General features: G+C 37.8%; 6 protein-coding genes across 8 annotated transcripts; 2 read left to right on the top strand and 4 right to left on the bottom strand.

Annotated features, from left to right (window-relative positions):
- Positions 1-21: 21 nt before the first annotated feature.
- Positions 22-1606, bottom strand: LOC126609918 (eukaryotic translation initiation factor 1A). Its single transcript, XM_050277858.1, has 2 exons — positions 1440-1606; positions 22-709 (listed from the first exon to the last, which is right to left on the bottom strand). The coding sequence occupies exon 2, from the start codon at positions 690-692 to the stop codon at positions 252-254; it is 441 nt and encodes a 146-aa protein (XP_050133815.1). The 5' UTR covers positions 693-709; positions 1440-1606; the 3' UTR covers positions 22-251.
- A 710-nt stretch (positions 1607-2316) lies between these two features.
- Positions 2317-3357, top strand: LOC126611761 (putative F-box protein At3g58860). Its single transcript, XM_050280128.1, has one exon. It carries the CDS (start codon positions 2317-2319, stop codon positions 3355-3357), a length of 1041 nt encoding a protein of 346 aa, XP_050136085.1.
- A 1717-nt stretch (positions 3358-5074) lies between these two features.
- On the bottom strand, positions 5075-8304 carry LOC126609916 (uncharacterized). 2 transcript variants are annotated; one of them, XM_050277856.1, is made up of 11 exons: positions 8112-8304; positions 7363-7496; positions 6877-6958; positions 6646-6716; positions 6433-6534; positions 6245-6334; positions 6060-6134; positions 5927-5959; positions 5744-5824; positions 5520-5579; positions 5075-5430 (listed from the first exon to the last, which is right to left on the bottom strand). In XM_050277856.1, the coding sequence occupies exons 1-11, from the start codon at positions 8164-8166 to the stop codon at positions 5254-5256; spliced, it is 960 nt and encodes a 319-aa protein (XP_050133813.1). In that variant the 5' UTR covers positions 8167-8304; the 3' UTR covers positions 5075-5253. The 2 variants fall into 2 exon arrangements, with proteins under 2 accessions (XP_050133813.1, XP_050133812.1); XM_050277855.1 differs by having other exon boundaries at positions 6646-6719; positions 8112-8302.
- A 6142-nt stretch (positions 8305-14446) lies between these two features.
- LOC126610884 (protein-tyrosine-phosphatase IBR5-like) lies at positions 14447-18322 on the top strand. 2 transcript variants are annotated; one of them, XM_050279033.1, is made up of 5 exons: positions 14447-15233; positions 15950-16049; positions 17139-17196; positions 17484-17603; positions 17766-17905. In XM_050279033.1, exons 1-4 carry the CDS (start codon positions 14997-14999, stop codon positions 17599-17601), a joined length of 513 nt encoding a protein of 170 aa, XP_050134990.1. In that variant the 5' UTR covers positions 14447-14996; the 3' UTR covers positions 17602-17603; positions 17766-17905. The 2 variants fall into 2 exon arrangements, with proteins under 2 accessions (XP_050134990.1, XP_050134989.1); XM_050279032.1 differs by having other exon boundaries at positions 14450-15233; positions 17484-17590; positions 17766-18322.
- Positions 18323-18469: 147 nt separating this feature from the next.
- On the bottom strand, positions 18470-21263 carry LOC126610883 (uncharacterized). The gene is made up of 6 exons (XM_050279030.1): positions 21107-21263; positions 20472-20720; positions 19419-20173; positions 19107-19155; positions 18964-19003; positions 18470-18782 (listed from the first exon to the last, which is right to left on the bottom strand). The coding sequence occupies exons 2-6, from the start codon at positions 20712-20714 to the stop codon at positions 18643-18645; spliced, it is 1227 nt and encodes a 408-aa protein (XP_050134987.1). The 5' UTR covers positions 20715-20720; positions 21107-21263; the 3' UTR covers positions 18470-18642.
- A 1840-nt stretch (positions 21264-23103) lies between these two features.
- On the bottom strand, positions 23104-25827 carry LOC126612078 (mitochondrial pyruvate carrier 4-like). The gene is made up of 5 exons (XM_050280382.1): positions 25741-25827; positions 24152-24250; positions 23676-23728; positions 23494-23567; positions 23104-23363 (listed from the first exon to the last, which is right to left on the bottom strand). The coding sequence occupies exons 1-5, from the start codon at positions 25793-25795 to the stop codon at positions 23318-23320; spliced, it is 327 nt and encodes a 108-aa protein (XP_050136339.1). The 5' UTR covers positions 25796-25827; the 3' UTR covers positions 23104-23317.
- Between the last annotated feature and the right edge of the window lie 230 nt (positions 25828-26057).

The raw sequence follows: 26057 nt of genomic DNA, 5'->3' as shown, positions 1-26057 counted from the left end.
CACAGAACAAGGTAAACAGAGTAAAAGGGAAGAACCTCCGTGATGAAACTAGTTATTCGAAAAAGAAGACAAACATATCAAATGTATTAGTAATAACAGATGTTACATGGAACATGACCAATTCCCCATCTGGAAATACAGAACCATACAGAGCCAACTGCCAATCCAAGTTTGACTTATACTAATGACAAGTAACTGCCAATCGGTAACGGTAAAAACATAACATCAAAATAGAGTTTTAACCTGAAAGCCTATATCTTGTCGATATCTTCATCCTCAAACTCAATATAGTCGTCAACACCACCTTCGGTTTCTTCATCATCAATACCCCCAGCAATACCCTCGTTGAGACGTGTATTCTCTGGAAGCTCTCCATATGCCTTCAGGAGCCTAGCCTCATCAGGCATGTACTTGAGGATCACATCAGCTTTGTCGTCCTGATAGTCACGAAGGCCGACAAGAATGATATCACCAGCTGCAATCCAAACCTTCTTGTGCATCTTACCACGGATGTGACAAAGTCGCTTGGTCCCATCAATGCACATGGCTTCACACCGACCGTTACCAAGCATTCGGAGCACTTGGGCATACTCCTGTCCATCTTCCTTAAACACAAGCTCACGCTTTTCGTCATCAGCTTCATTCTTACCTCTCTTCCTGTTCTTTCCTCCCTTACCCTTGTTCTTCGGCATGATTACAAGTTCTGTTTCTGCAACCAAAGTACAATCAGGTACTCAAACATGAATATCAACCACTTCCATAACTTGATAAATTATTCAACAAACACCAAAACTGGATCACAACCCTCAAAGTTCACGAAAACATATTTTCATCGGACAAAAACGTACAATAAAGCATATAAACTCAAATTACCAATGAAAAAAAAAAAAGTAAAACACTTTCGGTACTGTTTACTTTTAACGAAATACCATAGTTTTACTTTTAAGTGGCCGTATTCACTATCCCTTTAACAAAGGCTTTTCGTTAAAAGAGAATTTTTTTTTGTTAGTTTTCCTTAAAAAAAAAAACCCTAAAAATATAGGTTATCAAAATTTTTTTTTTCAATGAATTAGAAATTAAATTCCAACAAAAAAACAGATTCTGGGTCCGTTCAGCTTAACTCAAACAACAGTTAATTTCGATTTCGAAGAAAAAAAGATTCAAAATTTTATCATTCAAACATAAATTTAACTTCAAGAAATAAAATTCATCAAAATTAGGGGAAAAACAATCATACCAATAAAATTAACAAAAAATTCCAATAAAAAAGAAACCTCAGGAAGAACAAATTCTCTGAAATTCAAAAAACCCATATGTAATTAGATGAGATCTCCCAAAAAAATTCAACGCACAGCCCGCTATAGCGATTTACAGGAAAACTACGAAACCCTAGAATCGATAACAATTTCAGAAGACGAAAAAGATAGGGATGAGAATACCTCTGGTTTGCGAAAAGGCGAAACTTGAAGGAGGGTTCGACGGAGGAGCACAATCTGATAAAAACGAGCTTCTGGAAATCGAATCGAAAGCCCTAGCACGCAGCTCGTATTTGTACCCCGAAAGGTCAAGCGGGTTCAAGTTGGGCCGGGTCGATGTAAAATTAATTTGACCCAAGCTTAGAGGAATAGGGAGGGCGATGCCTATAGGATTTTTACAAAATTTCTACTTTTAATTCTCACAATCACACTCAACGTATAATACCAACTGGTTGTGAAAATAAGGATTTGTGTGCGTAGAATAAAGTTGATAAAACACAACATTTACGAGGTTTGACGAGTGTGCCTATGTTTTTAGGGCAGCAATAGTACTTTTTTTCTTTTTTTTTTCTCTTTTCCTTCCTTTTTTTTTTCTTTTCTTTCGTATGTTTCTCATCTCCCTTTTTTCCTTTATTTTTCAATTTTTATAAGCAAAAGTCAAGATCTAACAAATCCATCATATGAGTTATTTTAATATATTAATGGGAACAAAAGTCATCAAGTGAATAATAAATTTTAATCATCTTTCAAAATCTTCATTCACACTGCTTTTTTAGTGGGCATTCACACTGCTTTAATCATACAGATATATGTGGGCTTAAGGGTTTCGATTTAGGCCAGGAAAAAACCCTAGTCTCCAATTGCTTGAACTTCAAGGTAGGTTTCCTACTACTTTATTTATAAACCTCCTTTCTTCTCTTGACATTCACAAAATCCAGCAAAGCAAAAAGTGTAAGGCGACATCCGAAAGAACCCACACAGAAGATCAGAAAGTAAGACGACATGAAGGAAAATAAAGATGACCCAAACATGAAGGATGCCGAACTGATGCTGCGACGTCATGTACCAGACTGTTATCAACCGAATCCTCCCACTCCTTCCCACTACACCCGCGGCCCAGATGAGCATTCTTTCCAAGCAATGGGAAGGCCTTAGGTCTTCAGTTTTTGTACTAGATTTTAATGAGGGCCACGTTCATCATAACTTTGATGATCAACGTCCAAGAAACTTCATCAAAGATTGGGACAGGTATTTAGATCAATTCCGTGAGAATGACAAGCAGCTCTTATACAAATTCAAGCTTCACATGAGGTACTTCGATGGAGACGCAACTATTGTATGTAAGTGGTTAAACTTTGCAATTGAGAGAGGTGTCAACGAGTTGGATATCAGCCTTCCAAAGGAAAACTGGGAGGACAAGGTAGAATGCAAACCAAACACGAAGTATTTCTGCCACATACCAGATAAGTTCTTCTCTTTATCTTTAGAAACCATTGGTAATGCTGCAAAATCTCTAACTAGTTTAAATTTGGAGTATGTGGAAATAAATCGTCAGTGGAGATATTCTGTTGATATAACCCTTCCATCCTTGAAAAGTTTGTCCATGAAAAAAGTAGAATTGGATAACTTCACTGATTTCTTCAAACATAACTTCAAGTGCCCTTCCATCGAGTACTTGTCATTAACGTCATGTAACTTGCGGGACTATTCTGTTTCAAGGTCCAGTCTCAAATCCTTGAAAATTATACTCTGCACTTGTGAGGAGAATGAAGTTGCTGCTAAGAATCTGGAATCTTTTAAATTTGTTTCAAGTACTTCGGATCAAAGGTGCACAGCGAAGCACGTCACTCTCAGAGAGGCTAAGCACCTGAGAAACTTTGTAATATGGGCAGGCCAAGATAATGTGGAGGCCACAATCATTATCCCAAATATTTCTTTATCATTCAGTGGTTTTTTGAAGGCTAGCGCTTGGGCTGCAAAGTTATGGGAGGCTAGCATCACACTTCCAGACATTGAATTACCCACAACTGCTCATTGGACCACCTTTCTTCTCTACGAGATTATCTTGAAAGTTTTGACTGCTCCAGAAAAATTACACTGAAAGTTCATGATGCTACGGTATATAAATATAACATGTATCTATTTATGCATGCTTGATGGGTTTGATCACTTTCGAATTTTTGTATTTGCTAACATATTCCAAGTTCTACAATGAATCATTCCGTTCTCAAATTTTTGTTTGTGTGCATGGTTTAGGATCTCTTCTTTCCAAAGAAATTTAGAAAGATATGCTCTCCACCATTGCCGAATCTCAAGCATCTGAAGGTCATCTCACCAGGATATCTCCAACAAAGAGAGAACTTCCCGAGTTGAGGAACTCCGTGCACTGGATGGCTCCTTCGGCAGAGTTAGAATTACCCGTAGTAGTATGTCGCTGGAACAGGTGGAGCTAGTATTAACGTTAATATTTCACAGATATGGTATGAGCCGTGAGCAATGAGATACCACAGTAGGAGTTGAGCCAACGTCATACTGCAGAACTTTTTTCATTGAGTGCAGAGATTGTCTATGAACAAAGTTTTAGCCTATGAATTTTATGTCTTCTACTTGTTATTTTTTGTTATATAGATACTTTCGATCAGTTTATTAGTTTATGTATATGTTGACATTAACCTGCTCTCTTGCCTTGGATGACACTTCCTGAAGATATTCGACCATCATAATACTTTGACGACATTCTCATGTAGAGAATAATTATTTGGGGATGCGATTCACTGTTAATTCCGCAAGAAAAATGAGCACATCTTGCGCACAAATTCATTCTTTGCGTGAGGTACTTTGATGGAGACGCAACTATGGTAGATAAGTGGTCAAATTTTGCAACTTGGGGAGGCGTCAAACAGTTGGATACCAGCCTTCCAAAGATTAATAGCGCCGTCCTGACCTAGGGCGAGCAAGGCAACCGCCTAGGGCCCTAAAGAAAATTTTGAAGAACGGAATAAATGGCTACCTCTCCTTGTTCTTGCATACTGTTGGTGATGCAAAATCTTCGACCTGTTAAAATTTGGAGTATGTGAGCATAATACAGGGCAAAGATTTTAATACAATGACCCTTCCATCTTTGAAAAGTGTGTCCTTCAAAACTGTGGAGTTCGATGACTTTGAATGCTTCTTCATTTTTAATTTCAAGTGCCATTCCTTCAAGTATATGTCAATGACTTCATTTTTATTTTTTTTGTCATTACTTTTTTTTTTTTTTTTGAAAAATTTGTCAATATTATCGTTAAGTGGAAATGATGGTTTAATAAAAACTCTTAAAAATTGATCACGTACTCGTTCCCTTTTCAAACCAGAATTTCTATATTTCATTTCTTAATACCCTTCCATGTCCCTGGAAACTGAGTTGGATCACTCAACTTTCTTTCTTCGCCTTTACTTGGTCATGTCCTTCCATCGAGATTTTGCCATTAACAAAATGCTGTGAATTTTTTGCAACACTACGCCCAAGTTTTATGCATGTTTGATGTTCCAATCTCAAATTCTCTGGAGATTACACTTGTACACTATCGGAGTTTATTTCGAGTTGACGCTGTGAATCTTGAACCTTTTACGTTAGTTTCAAGTCCGATCAGAGCTATGAGCTCTCGGCCATGAGCTGATCTGCGCCGGACCTTGAGCTCCCGGCCATGAGCTCAAGCCCGATCATAGATTCGGGGGACTGACTGAGGCTTCTGTTTTAACTCCGACAAATGTGGCATATAGTACTCGGATGTTTCTAAAACACATTGATGCAGTAAATTGAACAAATGCCATCACAATTACAAGACTAATCAACTTTATTTTATACATGTATGACAACCACAAATTGCACTCCCTGTAATTCTCCTTAAGCAGAGAACAAAAAGTCAGAAGTTACAGCAAGAATCAATATGAAATATGAATTGCGAAGGCGGCCCTTCATGAAATAAATCACTTAGGATGAAAACAAACAAAAAAATCATATACCCGAGCCCATTTTGTCCCGGGTCAAAGAAATGCCAACTGGATATGACCGGTGTATTCTTGTTTTTATTGCTGGAACTTTTTCTCCAGGGAAGATGTTGGGATCATTCTTTTTTGTCATTGATTTCTCCGTTGTGCTCTGTTCTTCATTGTCAGCAAAGAATTGAAGGCCCTAAAGTATTTTTCGAAGTTTGGACATGTTACAACCAAATATTAAAAAAGCGTAATGTGGAAAACATAAGAAAATGAGGGTCAATCTACCTTGGGTGATTTATCCTCTATTGCCATTGGTGAATGCTTTCCTAGCTTAGCTGAGACATTCTGCAGATATACAACTACTAAGATAACTTAGTAACTGATCGAGGAGGACGATGGGTCCTTGACAATGTTGACGTGCAGTAAGCACATTTCATCGATTAACTAGATATATCCCCTAGCTCATTTAGTAATCAGTTTTCTAAAGAACAAAAAGAAAATATCCTGACCTGTAAGGGTTTAGTATCCAGCTGACCTTTGACGCCATCTGCTACTTGGCATAGATACAATAGACCTGAGTTGGTTGCATCCTGTATTGAAAACAAAAGGGTCAAATCAATGACTACAGAGACGAAAAGAAAATAGAAAAATGCAGAAGATTTCCAAAGTCGTAGCATAACCAGAAATATAACCTGTTTGCTCTCAATAAGGTCGACCTTCTCTTCCTGTTGAGCCAATTAACAAATACAACATAAGTACTCTGATAAGCTTAAAGCATTTCTGAGCAACATAAAAGAACATATTAAAGAAAATATATCAACTCACCAACCCAGACACCATCTGATGAATCATTTCTACATCAAACCCAATTTGAGAAAGGTTTGTTTTCACCTCATTCACCTGCATTCAAATGAAATGGAAAATGGATACGATCATAGTGAGTACTTATTTACATCGGAGTATGTAAATACATCATTGAAAAGAAAGTACGTAAATATAATGTTTCATACATCATTTGCGATAAGCTGAGTTATTTCCTTCTGCTCCTCCACCTTCCAATCCAAGTTTTCCAGCTTCTTCGACAGATGCCTTTTTGTACACTGCAAAATGACAGTCGAGACATCAGCGTGCTGCAGACCCTTTTGAGGATTACCATCTGGAAAAGCCAACCACACCATGGCCAACACATCTGACTTACCGCCAACGTTTCATGCACATTCTCTAATTGTTTGGACACGGTTGCAACAGCATTTGCCATATTATGCCTTGTTACAAACATTACATCAGAAAATGACCAGCCCTGCACGATATCACAGACATGCCCGTAGATCAGCAATGATACAAATCCTTACAAGTGCAGAACTAAATAGAATGTGTTTGTGATTGCCACGACAAATTTTTGGAGAGGTACCTTCCACCACATGTAACAATAGCCCATTGCACCAATTGCAGCAGCTGGAACTAAATATGAAGCATAACTCCCTGCTGTGACATGAAATATGTGAACATCTCTATCGATATAAAGTCCCGATCATTCCCAGGCAGAGAATAAATGTGCAAAGTGGTTTCTGAACAATTCATAGAAACTTTAATCTATGAAAATCACAAAACCGTTATAAAGCCTCTGAAGAACTGTTTATACCACTAGAGGAAGAATTCTCATTGTAGACGGTTACAGGGCCAGATGAGGTTAACTCCCTGATTTCTCGAGCCAATTGTTGAATCTGAAGGTAAAAAACAAATGTAAGTATTAACTTATACAAACCCTGCAAAGAAATTATGTATCTACAAGCATAATATAACCACATTTATGGACTAAACAGTTGAAAAAAGAGGACAAAACCATAAGAGTTCCGGTATTATAGCACTTCACGCTCAACTTCTAGAGTTCAAAAAGAAAGATAAATAAAGTTTCAATATAATTTTTGGTTTAAGACTTTAAGTAGATGACAATATTGATCGAGCCATCACATATTAATACTATTCAAACCGAAATTGATGAAACTTGTAGCATTTGTCACCGTTTGACCATGACAAAACATCAGTATCTGAGATGATGCACGGTATCTCTGGCAAACTTTGAATCTGTTTTAAGTATAAAAACCTAATTGAATTCAAGCTGCAATACCTGAGCTCTGATAATTGCACTATCAAACTTCTCAGGCAAGATATCAGCTTCATTTACACCCTTCAGTATATCCTGAAGCTGTGCAATAAGTTCAGACAATCGCCCGCTCCTCAAAACTATCGAACTGGTCAAGCCTGAATCGCAAAATATTTACTAGTTAGAGGAAAATAGTAATAGACGGAAAGGTACAAAGAACTATATACAAACTGTGTTTTGTAAACCGTTCGTCTTCTATTCTGTTTTTCCGTCCTTTCCTACTAAAAATTCTCATTAAAATAGAAAGGAATTATACTTTTGAAGCACTAGGATCATTACTTATGAAAGTAACAAGAATCCACTTAGTAATCTACACCCCTAGAAAAGCAGACGCGGAGTTAGGCCAGTTGGGCAAGGAGGCCTCCTTGCACCAAGTTCGAATCCCAATCCCATTAGATTACAACAGTTTATAGCAAAAATAAACAAACATCTACACACCCAGAAGAATGAAAAACAGGTTAAACCCTGAATCTGTGTCCAGCAGCCATAGCAGCCAAAAGACAGTCCGCACTACTTATCACTCAGTTCACCAACTAATTGCTATTTGTACCCAAATTTACTTGCTATCTGTGCAATATCAGTTTCAATAAGGTTATATCCTTCAAAGTTTCAGAATTTTGTTTCTGATCAATCAAATTTCTAGAATTTAGATCAAACTGGAAAGAAAACAAAGTAAAAAGGGTAAAATAGGAACAAAATTCAATAATCCTGACCTGCTCCGACGAGGATGAGAACCTTGGAGCCGGATACCCCCGTCTGCAACGCCATCTTCGGCTGCTTTGGCCTCCTTTTCTTGTTTCTTCTTCTTCCCCCACACGAGGAAAAGATCCAATTTTTAATTCAACGGCAAGTTAAAAGTTGTGCCAAATGCGTGGTGTCATTCGCAGCAGTGGAGGGGAAATTCCACTTTACTCCCTCTACTTTTTTCCCAACTTACTCCCCTCCTAAAGCTCACACCAAAGCCAACAACGCTTGGCTCAAATTGGTAGGGTTGTCTTGTGTGTAATCTTAGTAACATTTGAGTTCCGCTGTAAGCAGTTTTTATTGGTGAAATCTATAAATTCTTACGTAAATTCATACCGAAGACCAAAGACGGATCCACATATGAACTTGGGAGGTCCCAGGACCAGTCGGCGATCCTAAATCGCTGCTAGAAATTTTCCGGGGACCCCTCGTACTCGAGCATGAGGTATGTGCAGGTTGTAGGTTGCAGGTTGCAGTGGCTGTCTTCTTCTCGGAGAAGATGACCGCACACGGAGAAGAAAGAAAATAGGGACCCTTCCAGCCTCTCTCCTTCTTGCTTCTGCCATGGTCTCATCCATCGATGCCACCCACTTCTCCACCAACATTTCTCTATCGTCTGGTGGGGCAGTACATAAGCCCAAATTTCCCTAAATTATTTCAACCACCTTAGTAATTTTTCTTATAGGTGAAATTTCCTACATAAGGTTAGTAAGATGGATATGATTTGTCATGGGTTGGTGAAATTTGGGGGTGGAGCTGCCATGGCTTCAGGAGAATGGGGAGGGAGGGACCCTTCGTACTCGAGCATGAGGTATGTGCAGGTTGTAGGTTGCAGGTTGCAGTGGTTGTCTTCTTCTCAGAGAAGATGACCGCGCATGGAGAAGAAAGAAAATAGGGACCCTTCCAGCCTCTCTCCTCCTTGCTTCTGCCATGGTCTCATCCATCGATGCCACCCACTTCTCCTCCAACCTTTCTCTGTCGTCTGGCGGGGCAGTACATAAGCCCAAATTTCCCCAAATTATTTCAACCACCTTAGTAATTTTTCTTATGGGTGAAATTTCCTACATAAGGTTAGTAAGATGGATATGATCTGTCATGGGTTGGTGAAATTTGGGGGTGGAGCTGCCATGGCTTCAGGAGAATTGGGAAGGAGGCAATTGGTGGAGGTATGGCAGCTGTGTTCTTAGTGAGAGAGAAAATGGATGTTTGGAAACTAGTAAAAGAGTAAAATGGTGTGTTTGGTTAGAAAGATAGTGGGAGTTTGGGGAGAGTTTTATTTGACCGGTGTTTTAAATTTAGTGGTCCATATTAGATAATCAATAACTTAGGTACTCCCTAGTAACTTATGAAACCTCGTAATGGACGCTTGAATTATGATTTTATAATTTGTATATGATTTTTGAATGAAATGTATTATATTTAAATTTTCAATGTTGTTTTTTGTCTATAAATTTTTTGACCTTTATTATTGGGATCCCCCGAATTTAAAATTCTGGATCCGCCACTACCAAAGACAACTGATAATTAAATGCTACACATAAATCATATCGACTCGAGATGGTGGGTATGCCCTACCGCAGGTTGTGAAACTCTCCCTAAAGTTTTATTCTACCAAAAAGCTCACCCACCAAACAACGCCAAAAACTCTGGGGGTGTTTTGGACATTTCACATACCAAGAGTTTTGCCTAGTTTGTTAAATCTTTGCGCTCTTTTCGATGTTTGTCCTTGCGCCGAAGCCAAAATCAAGACAAAAAAAAAAAAAAAAAAAAAGGAATCAGTCCTCTTTGTCTTCTCTTCTCCAGACACTTCAATGGCGCCACCAACTGTTCTCTTCCTCCTCATAGCTTCCTTCTTCCTTTCACCGCCGACCCACCTGCAAGTCCAAGCTGCCGACCAAGCCTTCTCATCCGTTGTCATCTCCCAAAAGTGTCTCGGTTTTCTCAAGGTATTCCCTTTACCAATCATTCACGGCTTCACCCTTCAAAACGCTCGAGTTCAAGAATCATGGTCTGCAGGGACGTAATATACGCGGCATCGCAATCAGTCTTAAATGGCTTCTGCACAACTTTGTCTAAATGCATACATCATTCGTGACCTGGACTTTCCTTACGAGGATTTAAAGCCTCAGCGTTCCTTTTTGAATAGCGCAGTTCAATGTTCGTATGTAAGGATGAGAGGGAAGAAGAAGAACCCTTCCGCTCGTTGAATGTGAGAAATTGTAACGTATAACTTGTTCTACGTTTGTAACAATTCCGGTGTACATGGTTTTGTTAGAGAAAACTGCTTGCTAGTTGCTACATGGTTAATGGTCTTCAACCGATTTAATTTCATTCATTGCGGGAAAACAGTTTACGTATACTCATCCATTAATTACTGCATGAAATTAGTTCATACTGAAGTGAATACGAACTGTCTTCAACGAAACCATTCACATGAAGAAGTCAAAAATTTTAATTTCTTTTGTGCTAGAGATTAACTGAAAGTCTAAACTTCGAATAAATGAAGAAGATTGTATTAAACCCTAAACTTCGAAAGTGAAAACAACTAAAAATCATCGGTCCTCCATTTCATTATGTCCAGTGTTCGATTTGTGGTATATATGCAGAAGGTGCTATCCAAAGCAAGGAGCCCCTCAACTCGGAATCTTCTGCCTCAGTTGCCGGAGGCATCTTGGCCGTGACGTTATGTTTGAGATTACGCAATGGTGGAGAGCAGGTCTTTCTGAAACTCTCTGGAAAGATGAAGGACTACACCGTTCACACAACACAGAGAATTAAAAGGAAATTTTTAGTAAGGAATCAACTGCAGAACGTGGAATATTAGATGAATAAATACACAAACTGTAAAGTGACCGATATATATACCTTGGCATCTTGAATATAGAGGGACATGTCTTCGGAGCAATCAAAACTTTCGAGATAATCTCTCAGCGCAGATAAGTGTTCTGATGAGCCTGTAGGAGCCAATTTAATTGAAGAGATCGACTTCACAAAACCATTAAAAAGGAAAAACGTTACTTTTGGATTAATAAAGGCATCCCTCACATAGAATTTGCTTCCACATAAAACAAAATTTCTCAGGTTCTTAGCTCCCATGATCGCGAGCTCTTCCAATCTCATTCTCCAGCTTTGATCTGAACCTGAAACAAATTTAAAAGATTCGAGATACATAGCACGAACTACAATCAACCTGGCACCAGCGCATTATATAATTTCCAAGTATTTGAGGCTGGATTCTGGAAAAAGAAAGACCCTGCTCCGCATAACACATGACGTTAATGACAAATGTTGTACAAGACCAGAGAAGCCTTGTATTCCCACATGCTCCAAATTTAAACTAGTTAGATATTTTGCAGCACTAAAAGTCCGCAGGGATAACTGTTAGTGCGTAGATTGATGAACTGATTAGTGTTGTGCTTTAGCTCATAGGCTGAGCTTGTGTGTTAAAAATGTAATGTGTTGATTAAGTCTCATAGGGCTTGATAATGGACAAGTGTCTTAATCTCAGTGTAGTATGAAATGGATGGCTGAGATTGAATTTAGAGATGTGTCTATCTTTTTCTCACCTCCAACGGTTATATTGTTGGTGTATGAGCTCACATGCTTAGAATGTGTGTCCGAAATATATGGGAGAATAGCAGAGGGATATCCTCTGAGCTTTCTAATCACATTTCTTCTTCTTGCTCAAGTTTTCTGGGTTTCTCTTCCATAAACACTGTTATAATTCTTGTTTAATTCGAATTCACTAACATTGCCTCAGAGCCAGGTTAGGTCTAAATTCTATGGGCGTCGTCTCTGTGTGTAGGATTGAGCTCGGATTCACAGCAAAAGCTCATTGCGATGATTCGAGCTTGTATCTGCGATCGAGTCTAACATGGCTAGATCTGGAGGAGGAGAACTCAGAGCACCAGTCTTTAATGGTGAGAATTTTGATTTCTGGAAAATCAAAATGAAGACCATTTTCCATTCACATGAGTTGTGGGATCTGGTTAAGAAGGGCTATGATACTCCAACGAAGACGGAGGATGAGCTTACGGAGGTGGATAAGAAGCGGATACAAAATAATGTGGTCAAGGATGCTAGAGCACTGGGAATCATCTAAGGTGTTGTTTCAGATCAAATTTTCCTGAGGATCGCAACCCAGGAAAGTGCAAAGGCTGCGTGGGATATTCTGAAACAAGAATTTGTTGGTGATAACTGATAAGCAAGTAAGATATGTGAAACTTCAAGGTCTTAGACGAGATTTTGAATATACTCACATGAATGATAATGAATCCTTCTCTGTGTATTGCTAAACTATTTGATCTGATTAATCAAATAAGAAGCTATGGTGAAAATCTGAGTAATCAAAGAATTGTCCAGATACTGTTAATTAGCTTGCCTAAATCGTATGATAGTATTGCAGCAGTGATAGAAAATACTAAGGATTTGGAAACCATAGATGCTCAGGATGTGGTTGCCATTTTAAAGGGTTATGAACAAAGACTTGATAGGCATGGTGAGAGTAGCATGGAGAAGGCATTTGCTAGTTTGAACATTGCATCGAAATCACATAGAATTCCTCGTTGAATTCACTTGGTTTACTTCCACAGGGCACGATTGCAACAACCTTGAAGGTGAGCTTGTCGAAGGTGTACGATTGGGTGTTTGAATCAAAGTTGTTCATCGTGATATCTTCAGGGGTCGGTGCCCTTACGCAATCGCCTTCTATGAATCTCTTCCACATCGTCTCCACCCCGCAACCCAATGGCGTCACCATGCCCAACCTTGCATACCAGAGCGTACCAAGCTAAGATTACAGAGAGAATGAGAGACAGAAAAGGGAGGAGATAGAAAGTACATGTGACGACGACTCTGCGAGAACGATGAGGTGGAGGGGGTCGAAGAAATAAAAGGACAAGTGACGAGTGAAGAGTTTGTGCCAAGCGGGAAAAGCCATTGTTTTCAGAGCGCCAGCAATGGTCGTGGCTTTTTTTGGGTTCAACTTTTTTAAACAATTGTTTCGTTGAGATATCTTACTAGGCTTGACTTTGGGCCTAGCCACTGGGTGCACCAAAATCAGTAAAGCTAGTTACGTTTTTCTAATAATGCTTCGTGTTAATGATACAATAATATATCATATAGTATTGTAGATAAATATATAGATGTGGCATGTGTTTGTATTATTGACGTTGAATGCTATAATTTTTCTAATGAGGTATTCATCAATTTACCCCCTGAACTTGTAAGGATTAGCCAATTTCGCCCCATCAACTCTCATAATTAGTCAATTTACTCCCTCAACTTTAATTTTGGCCAATCCCCCCCCCCAACTCTCATAATTAGTCAATTTGCACCCTACTATTAATTTTTTTTAATTTTCCATCTATTTTTAAGTTAAGTTGGTATCTGCATGACTGCCTTTAAAGGGCAAAAAAGTCATTTCCCCTACACCTTCTATCTTCTTCCTTTTCTTCAAAATTTATGTTCTTCTTCCTTTTCTCCAAGCTGAGCCCGTGATTGCCGCCAACGCCTCCCTCCTCCGCTGTTTGCAGCCCAATCAATTTGATATGCTACTTTTGCAGTTTGCAGCTGCCCACACCCCATCGCCTCCTTTCTCGGTCTCGTCTACCTCTAGTAAGGTGTAGGGAAACTACTTAATGGAAAATGACAGTAGGGTGCAAATTGACTTTTTTTTGCCTTTCAAAGGTAGTCATGTGGATACTTAATTAACGAAAGAATAGATGGAAAATTAAAAAAATTAACAGTATGGTGCAAATTGACTAATTATGAGAGTTAAGGAGGGTAAATTGACCAAAATTAAAGTTGAGGGGAGGGGGAATTAGCCAATCCTTACAAGTACAAGGGGAAATTGATTAATTACATAATTGAGTTGAAATACCGTTGTCATGACAGTTTATAATAGGTAAACTTCTTTGACAAAAACTTTTAGCTTTTTACACAATCCTCTATATTTTTAATAATTGAATCGGATAAATCAAACGGATTTCGACATCATGTTTAAACAAAGATGTGTGAAAACCAAAAGAGGTTTGTAAAAGTCATATTTTTTCTTAAAGAAATTGTCAGTAACTTTCTCCATTATCCATTTGAGTTGTTCACGTCCAAAAACAAAGACAATGAAAAAACTAGAAGCTGCCATGAGTCATGAATACTAATCCACATGTCGTCACATAATTGGAGAAAACTGTAAATGGGCTCCACACAATATGTGGTCCAAAGGAACAGTATGATTGGGTACTAATATGGGTGGGGCCGTGGGGCTTTGCAGAAAATAACCCCCTGTGGATTGAATTATCAAAATAAAAGGAAGTCTGGCTTTTCTGCACAGCCTTCAGCAAGAACAAGGAACAAGCAAGGCATCAATCAAAAAATCACACCAACACCAAAATCTCTCTCATATTTCTCTCTCCATTATAAATAGGGAATGAAATAGTATATACACAATATGGATAAACACGTACTGAAGTGATTTCCCCCCTCTCTCTCCTCCCCACCCTATCTTTCTCTCTCTCTCTCTCTCTCTTCTACTGTATTGTCTCCCACCGCCAGTAAGGACAGCTTTGTCAGTGAGTGACGCCCAAAAGCCAAAGCGCGAATCCGAGAGCTCATAAATCTTCATAAATCTGATAAAAACGACGCTTCCTTGTAACGCCTTCTAATTCTCTCTCTGCCCCTCTCTCTCTCTCTATAAATCTCCCTCTCTTCTTTTCCCACCTTAGTCTTTATCAAAGACACAATCTTTGAGGAACCCACTTCGATTTCTCTGGTTTTTGATCTGGGTTCTGCTTGTTTTGTGATTTGGAATTCGTTCTCTCACCTGGGTCGGTGCGTAATCTCGCTGGAATTAGGGTATGAGGAAGAGGGAGAGGGAGAATCCATGTGGGGTTTGTGGGCACTATCACAAATACGAAGAAGGGGAGGTCTGTGGGGTCTGCGGCCATAGAATGCCGGCGGTTTCTGAGAGAACTTCGATCCAAGTTAGTGCTTTTCCGTCTGAGATCTTGCCGGAGTTCCTCTATTTGGGCAGCTACGATAACGCTTCTCGCTCTGAACTTCTCAAGACTCAGGGAATATCTCGTGTCCTAAATGTAAGATTTTGTACTTTTGATTTGTATGCTTTGGTTATAGAATTGTGAATACGATACTGCGTTTCTGGTTCGGTTTTGCTATTTGGAATGGATCAGTTTGGTTTATAGGTTCGATTTCTGTAGCCGAATTTGTTTTCGTATGTTGATTTGTGCAAATTAGTTGTGCTTTTGGAGAACTGTATTTATGATGGATAAGAGATGCCAAAGCTGAAATTTTATCTGCGGTATGAGGAAGTGCTTTTGTTGCATTGTTTATGTAAATAATAGGGAAGTCAATGAGATAGCTGCAAGAGCATCCATTGTTAAACGGAATGGTTGAGATCAAAAGTTAGCTTGTCTCTTAGATTGAAGTAGTTGGCTGTTGAGATAGATAGCGAACATGAAGAAGCGAATAGTAGCATTCAAGGATAAGCTCTGTAGTGGTCACATAGGTGGTTAACTCCTCTGCAATAGAAGATATAATTTCATATGAGAAGTAAGAAAGGTGGATTAAGGCTGTGTCTAGGGTTATGAATAGATATGGACTTGGATAATGACTTAGGTTTCACTATTTGACCTTGACGATTTATGATCATTGGGTTGGTTTTGATGATCTTTACTACTGAGCTAATATTCGTAGATTACTTGTCGTATTGTTTTGGTTGAAATAGTAATTCAGTCTCCAACATTCGAAGTCTTGACATTCTGGTGTGATGTTTTTCTCCCTCTATATGCAGACGGTTCCTGCTTGTCAAAATCTCTACAAGAACTCTTTCACTTATCACTACCTCCAAGATGACAAGATTTTGCAATTTGAGGATGCAAATCAATTTTTAGGTGTGTACTTTCTCTTTTTGACCATAATGAATTCACATATGTTGTTTATTGTATTCTAGATTTCAGCTCATTATATGGTTTTGATTCTGGGATATTTGGCTCATAATTTTCACTAATACTGATTTGCCTTTTAAACTCAGTCTTCATATATAGCTGTTGTGACCTACTGTTTGCATCATTTGCTTACATGCACACATTTAACATATTGTTCACTGTCGCCTTAAGTTTAGCTGAGTACATTTGCTACTTCAATTGGTTCATAATTTTTCTATGGACTTCCCTCCTGGCATAGTATTTAAGTCAAAGAACGTACGGAGCCACTGAAACTTGGTTACGGGAACATTAAGATATTTGTGTTGGTGGGTTCTTTAATGTGGGATCTTTATATGATAACGGATTGGATTTTGATGAATAGGATTATTAATAGTTTTTTATTTTTGGTGATTGGATGGTTGATGGTTAAATTTGATATGTTTCCCAGACCTTTTCCTTGGCCCTGTTTTGATCATTATGATAACACGACACAGAATGCTTTCTTGATTCACACTTACCTAACTGCCGCCATGTTTAAGTTCTTGCTTTATTTGACCAAATATCTGAATTCACCTGTCACATTCTGGTACTGTCCACTGGTTCAGATTTGCAACCTCATAGGTTTACATGTCAGCTTCCCCAATTGACAATTAGAATCAAGATATGGACAAAGGGCAATAACGAGACAGGCCTTATTCATACTGGCAGTCTAGCACCTTTCTGATACTTTGTTGGAAGAATATTTCTTTTAATCTTAAATTGATCAATTTTAGATGAGCTACGCGAACCACATTCTACTAGGTTGTTAATATAAAAAATAACTGGTCCATGCTCTGCAGTTACTGAGCTATTGTGCGTTTTGGTTGCAGAACATCACTGAAGTGATTTATAGCATTTAATTACTGTAACCGACCTGAAAATTTTAATACTTATTAGTGAATGGCTTCGCTATTGAATTTCAGAATTGCTGATGCTAGCTTGGATATTCTTAGTATAATTAGCATTTCAAATTTGCATTGTTTGCTTATCGAAGTGAAACTGTGCTTAATCTTGCAGAGCAATGTGAAAGGGACAAAGCTCGCGTTTTAGTACACTGCATGTCAGGGCAAAAAAGGTGAATTACTGAAAATGATGTTTTTTTCGTTTTAGTTAGTGTCTAGCGGAGGACATGACACAGAACCGAGCGCAATGGCATTCTAGGATTCATATAGCGAACCCTCCTTAGTGGGAAAAGGCTTTGTTGTTGTTGTAGTTAGTGTCTAGAGTGTTCCGTAAAGATTGCATCACATAGCACAAGCAATTAATATATTGCTAAACCACCAGCCTATTGGTTTTTATGAAATATTAATCATCAAATTTTTTTGTTTGTTTTTTAGATAATAACTATGTTCATTTTTACAGGTCTCCGGCTATTGTAATTGCTTATTTGATGAAGTCTAGAGGATGGAGACTAGCACTGAGTTACCAGTGGGTGAAAGAACGGAGACCAGCTGTTGAATTAACTGAAGGTATGCAATGAAGGTCTGTTTCGGCATTTCTTAGAAGGAGCAGAATGCAAATGGTGGACTGCCATGTTTGTCAAACCTTCTGAATATTACCTAGCAATGTTCGTGCATGAAAGTAGTGCCCACTTGTTCTGGACAATTATACATCTCTGACTTTCATTTGTGTTTGTGGATGCAGCTTATTACCGGCAACTGCAGGAGTATGAGGAAAAGATCTTTGGATCAACTGATAAGAGCAACCCAACCCCACCAGCCTTCCCACCGGCAGCTGCACCTTTGTTTAGCTTTGGCTTCCCAAGACCCAATAATCCAGTTCCCGTCCCTACATTTAACAATGTTGGTGCTACCTCCGTTTTTGCCCGGCCTCCCTTAGCCATTCCTCCTCAAGACTTTACATTCAGGGCCAGCCAGCCTCAAAATAACATCTCAGCAAGCGCTTGCAGTGCAAACCCGCAGAATTCAAACCCCTGTGATATTCCAATGGATGGTTCTTGAGTTTTCCTGTTTCTTAAACCCCTTTTACGGATCAAACTGTTGGAGCAAAGTATCCCGACTCGGATGAGTTTTATTTATATCTGGATGTAAAGTGGGAGTGACTGCTCATACTTTTTAAGCTTATAAGATTTGACAGGGTGATAAAGGAAGTTGTCATTTTCTTTCTCTGGTTTCATTTCTGTAAGTGGAGCTGTATTTCTTCATTAGCGTATGATCCAATACAAAAGTTATCTTTCACTACATGCACTTCTATTTTTGGGTGTGTTATTGCAAACGCAAATGCAGTTCGAACTTGAGACCTCTTCGTGTATATCTAGCAAGATAAGTACCACTCCACCGAAAACTAGTTGGTGAGCGGTGTGCGACGGGCAGTGAGCAGCGTCGAAATCTAAAACAGCCATTTTTATTTTTATTACAATGTTCACCTGACATGATTTTATGCCCAGTAGTCATATACACAACAATTGTTCTACAGCCAAGCATGCATTACATATTTACATGGAACACAACACCATAGAGATCACAGAGAGAGAGCAGACTTTTTGCTTGGAAATGTGTCTTCAGGAAACGCTTGTCTCAAGGGCGGACTTGGCAAGCCATAATAATCCCGGATCATCCCGCTTCAGCACAAGATAAGTCTCTTGTTTTCCATCCATGACGCTTTCGTTGAAGCCAATCAGAAGAAGGAATTCCATGGCAGCTGTTATTGCAAAATTGAAAAAGGGCAAAACAAAAAAGTTTATCACAAAGCTACAGCAGCTCGATCATTAGACCGTCCTGTGATTATTATCCAACCCTTCAGGGTTCCCATTTAAAGATGGGAAAATTTCACCAAGCCAGATCAATAAATACAGAATCTAAATGTACAGGAAGTTGCATACCTTTGTAGTTTGCCACATTCCCTAGGATTGTGGAGTTCGCCTGCAATGTATATCCATCACTATTAGGAGAAACGTTTAAGAGGAAACTCCACCTGTTCAAGCTAAATTTAATGAAAGATTATTACTGGTAACAATGTCCGTACCTTGCAAAGTTTCCTGTATTTCGTCTCACCTGGGTGTTCAAGCACATTCCTACAAAAAAAAAGTGTATGAATAAGCCACAATCAACATCTCAACGCACAAAGGTTTACAGATGACCCAACAATGCATCTTCTATCTTCTATCAACTTCATGTGCTACCTGAGTTCTACATTGCTTCAGAGCAACAAGTTCAATATAACCGCGACCCTATCACATGGCGTTTCTAAAAAGATTAAACCAGCTGGTATATGCTGCCCGAAACTTTTTACGTGTACGGAGAAAGGCTACAAGTTAATCAAACTAGATTACTATACCTTATTATCTTTAAGAGAGTTTGGAGGACAGTGGTAGGCTGTGCACGATTAACCTCAGCTTCCAGCATCTTAATGTTCTCCTGCAAGCGTTTACAAAAGATTGTAACAGGGTCTTGAATTCTTTGAAATTCTTGATCATCTGGATCAGGTTCATCAATCTGCATTCTGGATGTTTCCTGTGGATGCACCAAATTAGCATCAGGATCAGGCTCTGCCTGAGTGACTCCATTTGACTGGGAATCATCAGGATCAGGTTCATTATAAGCCTTCCTTGGATCGTCTTCATGTTTGATGGTTTCAGTAACCAAAGAACTGTCGTCGTTAGGTCTTATGATATTTCTATAGGAACTATATCCTAAATTATCTGCTTTTGCATCCTCGGCATCAGGATCAGGTTCGTCCACGTTATTCCTTGCTTGCCCCCTGCTTTCCATATTATCCATATTATCAGGATCTGGTTCTTCACGAGACTCGGTCCCTGCTAACTCAGGTTGACAGATCATAGACTCACTGAATTCTTTTCCAAATAAGGTCCAGCTTCCCGTAAATTGAGATGATGATTCATCAGTGCCCTGAGAATCATGAGGACTGGGCTCAAACTTGTTCTGATTGTCAGACTGGGCATCAGGATCAGGCTCCATATCAGGGTTCTTCTGAAGTTTGTGTGAACTTCCAACCTCCAAGTTTGCCTTTGCATTTTGTAAAACTTCATCAACCTCGTTTTCAGACACTCCCATCATTCTGATGGACTTTCCCTGAAAAAGAACAAATCAATCAGTTAGCATGCAAGAACTCCAAAAGTTCGATTATAGAAATTTAATCCATCAAAGTTACATCCATTTTATCCCCTTCACTACATTTATTGCACATATTCATTTATGAAACTTGAATATAAATTAGAAGGGCTCTAAAGTTTTCTTGTCGTCTAAGTCACTCACAAAAAATTTCTGATAGGGCAGTTATCGCGTCTTAAAAACAAGTAGAACCACCAAACTCCAAAAGTAGTAGCAAATAGCAATATCTAGGTAACTGTTTTAAGTATTCAGAAGATACCTCAACAAATGAAGCTTCCTGTAAACTCAAGTTCTGATGCTCATCAGAGAAAGGAGACAACATTTTCGAGCTTTTATCGGAAAACTTTGGAACAATTAGCCTCATCGTATCTGCTTTAACATCCGTTAACTTTTGCAGTTCGTGCCCGAGATCCTTAAGAGTGGCACCCAAATGGATCTTCACATCAAACCTCTTTCCTCCCCATAAGACCCAAAGATTGTGCTCCACTTGTGGATCTTCCATGTTATCCTACAAACCCAAATATTTCAACTTTTAATACATAACAATTTATCCAGAACTACCAATAAACCAAAATTACCAGTCTTTTCAATATCTCAAAAGAAGAAGAATCATTTTTTCAGTACCACCATCAAAATATTAAATCACAAACAAAACCCACATAAAGTTTTGAACTTTATCCACTGACAAAGAAAAAAAACCCAACAAAACCCACATAAAATTCATCTTAAATCTCAACGAAAGTCAGCTCAAAGCTAAGAAATTTGAGAAATGAGCACACAGTTTTCACAGAAATAAATGAAGTAAATTGAATTGAACAGAGATTTTCGGAACTAATTAAGCATTAATCATAGAGATTATGGAAACATAATTCGTAATTTAAGAAGATGACTTACTCAGATTATGATCGAGCTCTCTCTGGTTTTTCTGAGAAGCGGATTTTCTGAGAATTGGCTTTGTCCTAAATATCAGGCAAAAATGCTTTTGGCGTAAAAAAAAAAAAAGTAAAATAATTTGGACGATCAATTGGTTACATAGGCATGGGAGCGTAGGATAAGAGGCGGCGTACTTTAGTGGTTATGGTTGGGATTGCCGCTAGAATTAACGGATGTGCGTCGTTGACCGCGTGTCACGTATGTGCTAGCGTATCGCCATAGGGATTAGTGGGAAGAGAAACTGCAACTGTGTTGACTGAACACATTTCCGGAATTGGATCCCCTCGAGCAAATGGTGGGGATCTTTATGACCACACAACAAATAAGAGATCTCTTTAAAAATTATAATAATTATAGCCGTTGGATTTTGGGATTTTTATGACCACACAACAAATAAGAGGTATCTCTAAAAATTATAATAATTGTAACCGTTGAATTTAGGGATCCTCATGACCACACAACAAACAAGAGGTCCCTTTAAAAATTATAGGGAAATTTTATTTAAACCCATACAACCTTTTTTTACACCCAACTTAAAATTTTGAAGGTTAATTGTCTATTTTATCTTATTGCATAATTACTATTAAGTACAAAATAAAATTAATAATAAAACTCAATTTATCAATAAACCCAAACAATATAATTAAACCTTACATTAACTTTAGCTTAGACTTACAGTTTGAGGCCACTGGGGTTTTTCCAGCAAAAATAGTATCTCTTCTATATGCTCTCGATTCTTCCACATGTTTTCGTCGACTGTAGCAGAGTCAATTGCCCTATTTCTTTGGGCAACTCTTTAACCTTGGAGTGTATCAGGCTAAGAATTTTCAAGTTTGTTAGTTGTCCAACAAGAGTTATATCAACCAACTCGCACTGATCTAAACACAATGTGTGGAGATGCATTAGGGATTGAAGAGATGGAGGTAGTGACTGAATACGGAATCTGGTTACATCCAACACTTTGAGTTCTTTCATTCCTTCAAAAAATTTGCTTGGAATTTCCTGGGAGTCGCCAACATTCTTATTCTCCAAGATCAACAATTTTAATTCTGGGCATTCCCAAGGTACTTCAGGAAGTATGGGCATTTTGCAAGATCTTAAGGAGATCATAGTGTACTTTTTAAATAAATCCTCAGCGGGCCATTCTTTCACCTCATCTCCATATCCTTTTGAAAAGGCCTTTTTATCATCAGATGCAATCCAGATAGCAACATCTCGAACAAGCTCGTGCATTCTAACAGCACGATCGTCATAACTATCCAGCAATAGGAAGAAGGAAGTTATAGTGGAATAACGGATTCAATCTTATATCTGTTGAAGAATCAATGACACAGCCGATAGCTTTTGAGTTAAAAATTTAATGGGTGTAAAAATAAATCCACATATTGAATTGGGTTTATGAGGGTATATTAGGTATTAAATTTGGGTTTAAAGAGATACTAATAGTTTAGTTAAAAATCAAATGGGTGAAAAAAGTAAATTGGGTGTATAAATAGGTTAGATGGGTTTAAATAAAATTTCCCAAAATTATAATAATTGTAACTGTATGATCAAAATAAACGGCTCGTGTTGTGTAGTCATGAGGATCCCCAACATTTGCTTAGGAGAGGATTCAATTCCCACATTTCCTAGATTTGATTTTCTTTCTAGATTTTTCTTTTTTCTTTTTTTATCAATTTTCGAGCATTTTCTTGGGACGTGGCCCTTAATGCTAAACCATCCATATCAACTCGCTCCTTGTCTAACCAACGGAACTTTAATGATTAAACTGTTTTTTTTATTTTTAAGAATGCTAATAACTTTCCTATTTAAAGTACACGAATAATATGCGAATAAATAATCGTGTACTTTCTCTAGGCACATAGCCCTTGTTAGTGCCTGCTACGAGTGTGCGGATAAATACTCTTTACTACGGAATTAGGCTTCTCTCAATGGCTTGCATGCGCTCTATGTAAATGTGCCGAATAAAGATGTCGCTTTGTATAAACAAAATTATGCTACAAAATATTTTTCATTGGTCTTAATTGAACCATGAGGTTCAAACATAATCCAACATTAATGAACATTAATCCATGAGAACGAATATGTTTTACTATAAGTGTTACATGACTCGAATCAGAGTGCGTTCAACTCGAAACTAGCACGCCAAGTTTACTATAATTGAGATTTTATTCATTCTTCTGCAGCAACTTCTTGGTTTTTGGTGGATAAGTCATGCCTGGAAAATATGAAAATTGGTGACAGTCAATTCATTGTAATTACTTGCCATTCAAAACAAGACACAAATACGAGAGCAGTTAATTGCGCTATAAGAACAATTTTCAATACGAGAGCACATGACAACATACTGAATTTTACGCGAAAGTTGATACATAGCGGTTACAGACATCGCGAAACTAACACTCAAAAGATTCCAATTCTTCTGCAATCTCAAAATGGACAAACTATGAGGATGTGAAAATCTATCTCAAACTTATACAGTAAACTGTTGATGTAATTAATTAATAACTTGAGGTTTAGAGTCAATTACTGGTGTAATTACTGCGCTGTATCTTGCCCATATAAGTCCGGTGGATGCAAGGGCTGGAGATCATCAAATGGGGATGCCAAAAGTTTTTATCAGTAAGTAAATTAATGAAATAATTACCAATCAACCAAAAACAATTACCAACCAGTAAGTAAACTTTTCGACAAAATGACAAGATGGGAGATTCTTGACTGCCCCGGCGATAATATCCCTTTCTTCTTATATCTCTCAACATTCTCATTAGTGATAGTGGCTAGGTAACGTAATGAGATATATAGAAAGTAAGAAATATATCTCCAATTGTATGGTAGAAGCCTTGAAAGACCGAGGCCATTAAACAAATCTCAATACTCTCATTATGTGATAGCCGTTAGATCACGTAATGAGATATATAGAAAATAAGAAATATATATCTGGTTGTTTAGTAGAAGCGTCGAAAAACCTGAGTCCATCAAACAAATTAGGGAGTCATGGCCAACCTGATTGCTGAGGATAGGATAGTTTCTCTGGTGGTTTTGCTGAGTCGAGAATATTTGCAATGGTTAGACCCCATTTAAATGTTGGGGCCCAGAAATGGACTGCAAAATTAAAATACACAGAAAACCTTTTAATATATGAGAGGCTGAGTTCTATCTACAATTTCTTTTTTTTCTTTTTCTTTTTGTGACAATTTTTTATATTACAATTTCTTTATTAAAACTCCATATATTCTAAGACTAACCGGGGTAAATGGTATAATCATGTAGTGTTAATTGAATTTTATTTTTTCATAAAAAAAAATTATATTCATCATCAGATAAACTTTAACTTTACATTAAAGTTGAGTACCAAGAAACAAAGGAAATATACCAAGTTCATAAAGATGACAAATCAACAAGTTCAAAAGAGCAAAACTATAGCGGGCAAAATGCCGCGTGAACAAGCCCACGCCATCAAATCATTGAGTTTAAGGCTGTAGTCAAACTAAGATTTTAAAGGATTTTAGAAGTGATAGATTTTAAAGGATTTAGGAGGATTTAATACTCCTACAAAATTCATATGGATTTTAAAGAATTTGAATGGATTTAGTTTGTAGATTTTGGTGGATTTTCATATAATTTTTGTATCAAAAAGAAAAAGGAAAAATCTTTCCCCTTGACCTACTATACTCGATAGCTACTTTATCCTCTCCCTTTTCGGGTCCCCTTTCACACAATCCCAGCTCCATCTCTTTATCAATTGATAGATCAACATAACTTTGGTGAGCTTTTGAGCACTACACCACCAACAACCATCACCACCGACTGCCCTTTTGCCATAGACGTATGCTATGGTACTTCAGTAGTGCTTGTAGTACTACATATATTAATGGTGAGAGAGTAGTATTAACCAAAATCCTAGATCGATCATGTCCTTCGATGATCATACATGCCTAATTAAGGTATAAGGGTCATAATAAGAGATTCCACCAAAGTATATGGTGGTTACATGTGGCTGGGGTTGGTAGAGATTGGAGAACTGCCCAGATGGAAAATGATTTGAAATCATAGGGGGTGAGATTGAATTCTTTTTAGTCTTGGTATATATACTTCTTACTCTCAAATCCCACAAAATCCACAACTTATTGAAATCCTCCAAAATCTTAATTTTTTTAATACACTTAGATTTGGATTAATTTTAAAATCCTTTAAAATCTTTTAATTGACTATACCTAGATTTGAATGGATTCTAAAATCCTTTAAAATCTTTTAATTGACTACACTAGGGTTTTAAAGGCTTTTAAAATACTCTCAAATCTGAGTTTCACTACACAATTCACAAAATCATTAGTTAAAGCTGTTCTAAAGTCAGTTATGCACTAAAATTCGTTAAGAGTTTTAGTTTTCACTTAAGAAATCAATAATCTCAACCACATGTTCTTTAATCTCAATAACTTTCATACTAATCAAGCACCACCTAGCGGATTAACACGAAATGATCGATTAAGATCAACAATCCATCAACGATAATCATTGAGAAATTAAGAACAATATAACTGAATAACCAACAGAAAATTAATAGTAAAAACTTGTAGAGTAAGTAAACAAACTAGTTTTAGGGCCAGCTGGGTGGTTCCAAAGTGCTCTCAGCTTGGGATTTGCCATGAATACACAGATCCCTTCTCGAGATCTGACTGAATATACGGCAAATATGAGGAACAAGGAGATAAGAACTTATATATTAATCATTATATAGTGGTTGAATTCAAAGAAAGTGACTGTATAATTATATAATCAAAGTAATCTTCTGACAAAAAACCAAAAAGAAAAATATAAGCAAAGCTATTTGACAAAAATATATTTTAAAATTAGGGTAAGCGATCATCTACCATAATGGTGAAGAAGAGTGTTGCCCTTAATAATCATA

This window comes from Malus sylvestris, chromosome 17 (assembly GCF_916048215.2).
Source record: "Malus sylvestris chromosome 17, drMalSylv7.2, whole genome shotgun sequence".
NCBI lineage: Eukaryota > Viridiplantae > Streptophyta > Magnoliopsida > Rosales > Rosaceae > Malus > Malus sylvestris.
This window is presented reverse-complemented; position numbering and strand designations above follow the sequence as displayed.